The sequence below is a fragment of the Lolium perenne genome, chromosome 4 (assembly GCF_019359855.2).
Source record: "Lolium perenne isolate Kyuss_39 chromosome 4, Kyuss_2.0, whole genome shotgun sequence".
Taxonomy (NCBI): Eukaryota; Viridiplantae; Streptophyta; class Magnoliopsida; order Poales; family Poaceae; genus Lolium; species Lolium perenne.
The window spans coordinates 321,409,871-321,419,958 of NC_067247.2; the positions used below are offsets into that span (position 1 = coordinate 321,409,871).

At 41.5% G+C, this 10,088-nt stretch overlaps 1 protein-coding gene and 1 non-coding gene across 2 annotated transcripts; one reads left to right on the plus strand and one right to left on the minus strand.

The window, feature by feature from the left end:
• Positions 1-943: 943 nt before the first annotated feature.
• TRNAE-UUC (transfer RNA glutamic acid (anticodon UUC)) lies at positions 944-1,017 on the plus strand. Its single transcript has one exon. It is a non-coding gene; the product is annotated as a tRNA-Glu (tRNA).
• A 496-nt stretch (positions 1,018-1,513) lies between these two features.
• On the minus strand, positions 1,514-9,684 carry LOC127296289 (coatomer subunit gamma-1). The gene is made up of 18 exons (XM_051326330.2): positions 9,412-9,684; positions 7,923-8,020; positions 7,746-7,796; positions 7,463-7,576; positions 7,187-7,387; positions 7,011-7,112; positions 6,358-6,465; positions 6,057-6,284; positions 5,694-5,944; positions 5,400-5,571; positions 4,292-4,447; positions 4,149-4,199; positions 3,763-3,903; positions 3,483-3,677; positions 3,281-3,412; positions 3,022-3,195; positions 2,151-2,390; positions 1,514-1,861 (listed from the first exon to the last, which is right to left on the minus strand). The coding sequence occupies exons 1-18, from the start codon at positions 9,491-9,493 to the stop codon at positions 1,667-1,669; spliced, it is 2,691 nt and encodes an 896-aa protein (XP_051182290.1). The 5' UTR covers positions 9,494-9,684; the 3' UTR covers positions 1,514-1,666.
• Positions 9,685-10,088: the final 404 nt, after the last annotated feature.

Below are 10,088 nucleotides of genomic sequence, written 5' to 3' on the forward strand. Positions count from 1 at the left end.
TATAAGAAAAGTGCAACATTACCCCATCCTAGAGAGAAAACGCCACGCAGGTGCATTCAAAATGTGGCTTAGTTGGTTGAGTGGGGCACCAGCACGTTCTCTCACCAACATATGTGACATATCAGAAGCAGAAGAACAAGATCTACAGCCTCGTCATCGATGTCACGGTGGTTTGGACCATGTAGCCATGCCATAGGTGTCGTTCGCTTGTTGTTTCTCTATGAACCTTGGCATCCTGGATTATCGTCCGACGACCTGGTGGACCTTGATGGGCGGTTTTCATATGATGGCCACGTGGCAAGGCCACTTCCTCGGTGGATTCACATCGAAGTTCCTTACTTGTTGATACACATGAAGTCCAATGTCATGGTGGAGCTTGCCAAGCTCCACTCCCTCGGTAGTCGTGGTTTTTGAAGGGTTTGACCGGGTGTGTTGATCTTGCTTAAGTGATTGGATGCATGTTCTATGAAGGACTATCATCCTATTAGACTCATCCATATTTTCACCATGGCTAAACCTTGGCTGGAACATTGTCACCGAGATTGGGTACTTGGTTGGGGAGAACCAATATGCGCATATAAAAACATTGCATCCATGGTAACTTTATGTTGGTCCAGCACATGTCACGCTATCTTAACCTGCTCAAGGAACCTCATGTCATTCTTACGCTGGAGATAGTTCATGTCTTTGGTTTTCTTTTTCATGAACACTTATTGTGAAGGTAATTTTGTCTCCTCATTCCATCTCCAACATTCCATTGCACTAAGAGTCTAAGACTAAGTTTAGGTTATGGACGAAGGCGGGGGAGAAGGGTCTAGCAACGCTACTTCCGACCTAGCCTAGCTCATAGGGTCTAGCATTGTAATCCTGGGGTGTGATCAATCTTAGACAACCATTTTTCCTCCAGCAAATAACTGATGACAAATATTTTACCTACCACAACTCCATTGTCGTCTAGCTCGGTTAGGATATCTGGCTTTCACCCAGACGACCCGGGTTCAAATCCCGGCAATGGAACTTTTTTTTCATTTTTGAAATAGGAAACCCTCTTTCCTTACTTGCATCCTCTACGAAGAGTCAGTCGTCAATTATTACTGACAAAAATACCGAGTGTAACTTTTGACGGACCCCAGCAGTAGCTAAGATTAGCCAACAGTAGTCTACAATTTACAGCCACAACTCGTAAGCATGCGTACCATATTGGAGTGTGGCATTTTGTAGCTCGAGCTACATGTAGCCTTTTTTTTTTTTACATTCAAAAATGACATTTCATCATTTCAAAAAAATATGAACAAAAATTCTTGAGATAGATAATGTTGCACTCTACCACTGTGGGAAAAAAAAGCAATACGAAAGACTGAGTATTTTGGGCTGTGCAAAATTCTTGAGATAGATAATGTTGTACTATATCATTGGCTTTATATTAGAGTGAGACAAAGCATCTTCAGAAGTTAACTGTGGAGTGAACGCATGGGGTACAAGATACACTTTCTGGGAAGCAACACAAAGGAAGTGAAGTAAGAGCATTTTGTAAACACCAAAGCATCAACAGGTACAATACTCTATATTCTTACAAGACTGGAGACTATTTTCTTTCTGACATGAAACTGAAGACTATTTACCAGCTCTACACAAGTTTTGTTTGGTAGGGGTTGGGTGATCCGCTTTAGCCGCTGGCAACAATTTCGTGGATCTTGTCACTGACTTCAGGGTCGTCTGACCTGACCGCCAGCTTCATCGCCACTTCCTTGGGCCCGCTTAGTCCAAATGATAACCTGACAAGAACCTTCACGTCCCCGATAAATACGCCAGATAGCAAGCAAATGTGCGATCTTGCATTGCTTGGTACCACCTCAGTGCCCTGCCAAACATGAGTAAACTGCTTAGCAGCCTTTCAATCAAAAATGTTGGTTGCGTTTGGTTTAAACCATACATAGTGCATCCTAGAAAAAAAATTGGGCAATCTAAAATTTTCAGAAAGGTTTCGCCTGCCCATGAGTTGGTAAATGATAGCAAGAAAAACAAAACGAGTGGGCAAAGAGGCATTGACACGACCAACCATCCAAACCATGTTCCAAGAAACAACAGAGGATGAACATAAGCATGGGCAACCATCTTAACAATGTTAGTGTAGAGAAGTGGTAGCTCACCTCACACGGTTGCATGCCAAGGATGCCAGTGACAGCACTCACAGCCTCAGCCAAGCTCTCTCTAGCACCAAGTCCATACTCATCGACACGTTCACTTTCAGGGTCCATATTTTCCCAGGCATTTCTAAAATTGGAGACTGCAACCCTCAACATATAATCAGCTGGAACAATGTCAAGGTCTTCTATTTGGTATTCATCCTCCACACCATCTTCGTCGACTTCCCCTGAAGATGTGTCAACCTGACAATGGGAAATAAAATTAATTCAAATAACATAAAAGTTAGTGCGTACGCCAGTTGAGGTTACATGTTATTCCCATGTCTCATGGGTAATGGCATATAATCGTTTGAAGAACATGACTGTATTATATTCCTATCTTTTTTAGGACTTCCAGTTGTATGAACAGATGAAGCAGGTTTCGCATGAAAGGGCTACTTGGTTTGATGCCAACATTTGGCATACCAATGTATTCAATTGGGAAGACCAATACTCCCTCCGTTCCGATTTAATTAACGCGGGGGAGACAAAACAAATGAGCAAACCATTGTGACAATTTAAGTCAATTAAATCGGAATGAAGGAAATACTTGCTAAAATTTGACAACTTTTTAGAGGCTGGCAAGGGAACTTGGTAGCCAACTTTTTTCCCTGCCTAAACATTGGCAATGCCAAATGTTGGAATCAAACCAACCAGCCCCGAAGAATCCAAAAGGTGAAACCACAGTTTTACACATTGATCAAAGTGAAAAATAGTTTTAGATAAAAGATTTTCCATATGGCCTAGACAGCAAGTCCCAAAGGTAGCATCAATTCATATTATATAGAATGTTTGAGTTAGAGTCCAATACTACGAGGAACATTTTTACACTTACCTCCTTAACAGTGAACTTCAGCACATTTGAAAATTTCCCAGTAGCAGGAACATGATCTGGCTTTTCGAAAGCAACAAAAATTTGACCAGGTGAATCATATGGCAAGCTTTTAAGAGGCTTTGAACAAACTTCTGAAAAATCTTCAGCATCCGTAGCATCAACATAGACGGTAACCTGAAAGAAGAAACGGATATTAATCAAATCTTATGCAGGAGTTGACAATTTTTCTCCAATAAAATGCTTAAAGGCCATCGCTTACATCTTCTAGCACTTGTTCGGGTATAGTGTTGGTACAGTTGTATTGCAATACAACATGTCTTTCGTAAATGTGCTTAACCACGTTAACAGCATATTCAGTCTCTGCCTCGGTCAGCTCCACAGGTTCAGACGACTGGGGGAACAAAGAGAAATTTAGCATGTGCACTTGTCCAAAAGTACTTAAATGTATTTACTCTGCAAACCTTGAAGAGCCTTCCGAACCCAGAGAACTCAGCAATGGATGAGAGCACCTTCTGATAAGCGTCAACAGCTGAAACAGGTGCAAGGGCAGGAGCACCAGCAGGTGCCTTCTTTCCATGGGCCTTTTTATCCTGAAGTGGTTGTGACTTAGCTTCTCTTGACACTAAGGATATATCAAAAGGCTCCTCGGATGGTTCCTGCCATGTTCTTTAAGATGTGAGCATAGCATAGGGTATGATTCCGTTGAAACATGCAAAATGTAATGCTACGCTGTAAACATACATAGGTTCTTAGACTTGCTGCCAAGTTGGCAAGCGGCACATCAAAGGATCCAAATAGAAATTCTTTCACATCCTTCTCAGAGTTACCTACAGCAACTTCACCACTCAGAGTTTCGAGATAAAGTGTAGCACGATCTCGGACCTACAACAGGGAAGACCAATTAGTGATTAATAATTTATTATTGCCCAGATACATCATGCAACTACTGTGTTTTAATGCTGCAGTAGAATCCACACTACTGTGTTTTAAACTTTTAATGCTGCAGTACAATCCAACGAGAGGTCATCTGTTAATTAAGTATTGCAAACATAATGGGAAATTGTTCTATTGTGGTTTGCATTGCACAAAAGGGAAATAATTAAGATCATGTGGAATTCCAAATTTACCTCGTCATCAGTGTCAAAAAGGCACCGTCGCAGAAGAACAAATATCCGAGGCTACAAACGAAAATCATAAATAATATAAGTTAAATATGCAGAAAACAAAGTGGTGTAAGAACAGGAAGAACGGATGTATGATTTTATCATACCTTCAATTCATCGACTAAGGCACCAAACTTTGCCAATGTACTAACAGCACTAGCACGAACGGTGGAATTTTCCAATATCACACGGTTGTAAATGTAGCGTATGAATCTACTTGGATCTGATGTTCTTGGACCTTCATTTCCCAGAAAGTGCAATATCTGCCAACAAGAGAAGATGCTATCAGGACATCTTTTTTTTTACAACTCCAAATTCTGTGGTTAATCAGAAAATCATCAAACAGTTCCTCATAACATCATGATTGATGAGGAAGTATAATAGAAAGAATGGTTAAGCAATTGAGCACGTTAAACACCGACGCGATGTTCAGTCCCATATGGCTGTATGACTAATGACCATATGTACAAATCAAGACAAAATATAGGAATATATTCGACACCGTTCATAGTTTCATTGAATGGAATATAGAATATACCATAAACAGATCATCCAAGCACATTTCAACATTGTTTAAGTAAGGTGGCATAGAACAGTTGACATCAACGAGTAAAAATCCCTAATATGAACAGAACCTTTCCTAGGCAAACTTATGATTACAAACATATTGTCCGGTCCACCAGAACTTTCACTTAATGTTCTCTATAGTATAACGGGTATGTTGCATGGTTCAAAGTGAAATCGCCTTTCTAGACTCTTTAGCTGATTTGCTGGAGACATGATGTTTTTACATGGCCAGCTTAATTTCGTGACAATGTAACTTTTACAGTTCTAGCTACAGATGTTGAGAACATGTGTTGTTTAGTATTTCGGGGAAGGATCAAACAATAAGTACACTGAACTCCGATAACATGGGAGTAACAAACCTCTCATGAGACACAATCTTCTGACTACTGTTAGAGATACCAAAATATCACCAATACTGTCCCAGATATCACCATAGTAATAATTAATAAGGTTTACTATCCACGGCATTTTAAAACAATATCAAGTAATCACTACATGAAATATGTACGGAAGCTATAAAAGGACTTACTGGGCACAGGCCTTAAATATCAAACAAGTACAACAGAAAAGTCAATTCATAGGTAGCTGAATCTTGGGAGTTAATGACCATTGCTTAATCAACAGTACAAGCATAACAAATGTAAGTACCTGAGTAGAAAGATACGTGAATTCACAGTCTTCGATGAATTCGCAGAGATGCAAAAGACCCATTTCTTTGGCGTCTGGTATCGCACTGATCAGTGTAACTATAGAATCAACTATGGCCTTCTTATACTCAAAGCCCCCTTCTTCTCTCAAACTGTTACTCAAGAAAATCATCCTACAGAAGAAATGATAGTCAAAACATGGACCATGGCAACTTCAAATAGTCAAAAGATAAGGCACTACTAAAAGAAATAAATGTTATATGAAAGTATCAACACCCATTAGTTGCTCACATACATCGAACGGTGCTTCAGTGGGAACTTCAGGCACAGAGATCGTATAGCTTCAACAACAACTATCTTGAATTCATCTGCTATGTCAGACATGAAACTGGTAATCTGTTTCATGAGGCGATCAACACTTGATTCATTGCCAGTTTTAAGAAGTGTAGTGATTGCCAGGGTTGCTATACTCCTGTTCTGGTCTGACATTAGACTTTCTAGGTCAACATTGCAGTTTGTGACAGCCAAAGGGCGTGTTAAAGCAACCTGCAATACAAAAGGTGTATCAAGATATGGACACAACAAACTCTTAAAAATAGGATATGAACACAGGACAATATTTTTGTACATCAAAGCTTTATCAACATGCATGGTTTACCTTATTGAGTGTACGGACAGCAGCAAACCGAAGGACAGGCTTGGATGAGCTCAGAAATAACTGTAACACAGTAATCGCTGGTGCTAATTCACGACTTGTGACGTCCATCTCTGTTATTTTCCGTGCAGCCTCTAAAATCACCATTTCTGATTTATGTCTGAGGCATGATTCCAGATAGTCAAAAAATGGGCGATCACCATTTTGTGTGTTCATGCTCTCACGTATTACCTACAAAATGACAACTCACGTTTTTAGCAATTTACTCATTTTCAAGGTTCCAGTAGAAGTAAATATATGTTACCTGGCTCGTGTAACGAATCAGAAGACATTGTGCAAGGGGCGAGCGGACAGACCCCTTTGTCAAACTAGAAACCAGCTTGCTAATGGCCAAACGGTCATTCTGTCTGGTCTGCAAGTTTGAGACAAATTTAACTGAACATCAAGTGTCTGAGGTTAACAGAAACTTCTACATAGCACTACTTTACTCTCTCGTAACAAATGCAGCTCACTAAAACATCTCCATTCTCATGTGCCATTATACATATTTGGACATACTATAACCAAAGCGAAATTATAGGTGTAACATGAATAGGCCATTTAAATTTTAGTTCAGCAAAAGCCAAAAGCAGCATATATAGATCTGCATTTAAAGCCACTAGCCCCTCGAGCTCGTTTAAGTAGAAGTTTCCAATATAAAAGGTTCATTACAACAGCACTGATATAATGGTGCTGGCATCAGCTTGTGCACAAGTTAGTGCTCCATAACGTATTTCAGCTCACAACGGCCCAGAATATGACCTGACCAGTCCATTCACTACACTGAATCTATAAGCTATCAGGTCAACCAGGATGCAGCCATGCAAGGATCAATTCAAGGACACTGTTCTCCTAGAACAGCATTAGAAGACGTGCAGCTCTATAGCTTTCTCTTCTATTCTTGAACAAAATTTATACCTGGTGAAGAAGAGCAAGGCCATGAAATTGCACAAGTGCAGCTCTTGATTGCACAGCTTCCTGCACTTCGTTGCTCCATCTTTTCACAATTTCTGGATTTGCCTATACATTAAGCATACTTTTTTAAGTATCTGCAAACAAGGTATAAAAATTTGTGTACAGAACTATGTCAATACCTGAAACAGGTGAATACCACTAACAAGAGCAGCACTAGCAACCACAGGATTTCTGTCTACAATAGCTTGCTTCAAGTATCTCTCGATTTGAGTAAGGAGGTTGCCATCAATTATCCTACAGAGAACTCGAATAGCATTGGCACGGTACATATCTGTCTTACTGTTCATGTCTTTCATCAATGAGCTTGTGACTATGAAAACCTGTTGCAGACACAAAACTCGATCGACTTAGAATGAAAACATGAAACAAATTACTGCATCTGAAACAACATTCACCTCATCTGAAGATGGAGAAAGCTCTTTGATCATTAAATAGACCAGCCTCCTAAGACCAGCATCATTGGACTGGAATAACTTTGTTACTGCAAAGAAAACTCCAGTGGCCTCAACCTGCAACAGAACATACCCATCAGGGATAAAACAAGCTCAATATCACAATTGCTCTTTTGAAAAAACTACATTGCAATAGGATCAATATTTTAATCTTCAGCTTTAATACTTGACACCGTGGCTTGAATCAGTACATATTACAAGATCAAGCAGATATTCACTATCATACCTTTGTGAATGTCTCTCCTTGATTAAGTAAATACAATAACTTGGTGATGACCTGCAAAATTCCAGGGCATATATCAAGCAAACGGCAAAGCCCATGAGAATAATAGGGAACAAATATACAGCTAACTGCATTATCATAGAGGATGAGAGAAACACCGTTGTTGTAAGCAATGCTTACCTGCGAGCATTTTCTGGCATCAAGCTGAGGATCATTGAACACGCGTGCCTCCTGCAGAACAGCCCCCTTCTCAATCCCGAAAAATGGCGAGTACTCAACTGCAACAGCTTCCACACAGTTAATAAACATGCCATATTGTAGAAGCATTTATTCATACTGACCATGATCTAAGAGCATAGGAGATAGAAACCTTTCAATAGCAGATCAAAACTCAAACTCAGTGCAAAAACCACTATCAATGTCAGAACCCAGTTGTTCAAAAAGAAGCTAAGTTTTTCAAAGTAACTGACCCAACTTCAACATCTAGACACCTTCAATTCAAATATGGACCCATAGAATCTAATCAAAGCCCGTCCGAAACGTACAGTTCACTCATCAATCAAGATTAATCTTGGGCTTTACGAGAAATGGGTTCGGAACATTGGACCAGTCTCAAAGCCCGACACCAGGAAGATCAGAAGAGCGCTGTTTAGAAGGTTTAGGCTGGCTTGCTTGCAAAATGCAGAACGACATTTTGCTCGAATCATTATCATCAGAAGGCAAATTTTATGGGCTAAAAACAGAGATATCTGAAAAAAAGGTAATTGGTTTTCCAGCCATAAATAAAACCATATTGTACTATACGGTTCACATAACAAATCATAATGCTCCAGCCCAAAACATTTGTAACAATGCAAAATAAATAAATAAATTTCATTGAGCAGCGTGGGCTTTTGTCATGGACATGCCGTGCTAAAGTTGTAAGGCAACTTTCTATCGAATTCATGTCACACAGAAAGGACTGCAGCACATCCGAGAGAGATAACACTAAGTCCCAATTACTTAACACAGTCCATGCAACGAATATATGAACAGAGAGAGAAGCAATCTATTGTTTTCACATCATGTCAGCTATAAAATTTGTTTGCCGCCCAGGTGTCCTTAAACATACCAGCCAGTAATCTGATGTAAGCTCTAGTTGCGCCATCAATCGACTGATTCATGCAGGAAACATAGAAACGAATTGTGCAGAAGATGGTATACTGTTAAGCCAGTGAAAACAAACACCACATCTATAACCAGCAGTGAGAATCTACCGCCAAAAGCATGAATATCCTGACAATCTAAAGGGGGCAAACAAAGAGATAGGCTGAAGAACGAGCGCGCGCGTCCATAGTAAACGTTTTCGCGCAAACACAGTGGTACGTGGGCCAGAGGAACTCGCTGGTCGACGAACCCAAAAGCAGGGGACGCCATAACCGACAGCCCGATCAGGTGCAGTCGGTGCAGATCCGCCTAAATCCGAGCTCTCCAGCCCCGATTTTGCACCAAATCAACTACCAGCAACACCGCGCGAGGGGCACACTTACGTGAGATCCGCCGCGGGATCGCGCCAGATCCGGCATTCCCGTCGGGTTGCATCGTGGTACCCGAGGCAGAGGTAGAGGGATCGCGAGGAGGGGAACTCGGCAGGGGGGTTTAGCGGAGGGGGGGAGGGAAGGAAACTAACTGTCGGAGTCGTCGTCGTCCTTCTTCATGTAGGGCTGCGCCATCTCCGGGTCCGTGAGGTCGCCGGCGAGCGAGCGAGGCATGCGATGCGACGATCTGACCGCGGAACGGACTGCCCGCACCTTGTTGGTGGAGTGGTGGGTGGATTCTGTGTCCTTGGAGCGGAGGTAGGTTCTCTGTGTCGCCCGGATCCTACGCAAACTCGGCCGTGCGGCGGTGGGGGATCCGGGAGTTCGGACGAGTCTCCCTCGAGCTCTGGTTTGTTACGCGCCCTTTTTGCACTTCAGTCCTTCGAGAGTCGAGTTAAGTCTGCGTGTGGTTCCACAACTTGTCTTGTGGGTTGTGTTGTGTCTAGGCAGACTTTTTTTTTTCGAAAATTTCCGCGGATCTATTAATAATCATCAATAGTAGTACAAATCAACAGTAATACAAATAGATCTAAAAGTAATAAAAATTACAAACAGGTCTTCGGACAACCTAGCGACGACTACAAAAACTGACGCGAGCCGAAGGCGCGCCGCCGTCCTCGACTCTCCATCACCGGAGCCAGGCAAAGCTTGTCGTAGTAGAGCTTGTTATAGTAGACAAACGGGAAGTCGTCGTGCTAAGGCCCCAAAGGACCAAAGCAACAACCGTCGCCAAAGATGACAACCATAGATCGGAAGAAACTGACCTAAA

What these genes read in the sequence shown, in the direction of transcription:
- LOC127296289 (XM_051326330.2), bottom strand. Translation starts at nt 9,493, where the DNA reads ATGCCTCGCTCGCTCGCCGGCGACCTCACGGACCCGGAGATGGCGCAG. An exon ending in TGAAGTTCACTGTTAAGGAG is followed by an intron (nt 2,391 to 3,021) that starts GTAAGTGTAAAA and finishes TCCCATTGTCAG; the next exon opens with GTTGACACATCTTCAGGGGA. An exon ending in TTGGCATGCAACCGTGTGAG is followed by an intron (nt 1,862 to 2,150) that starts GTGAGCTACCAC and finishes CATGTTTGGCAG; the next exon opens with GGCACTGAGGTGGTACCAAG.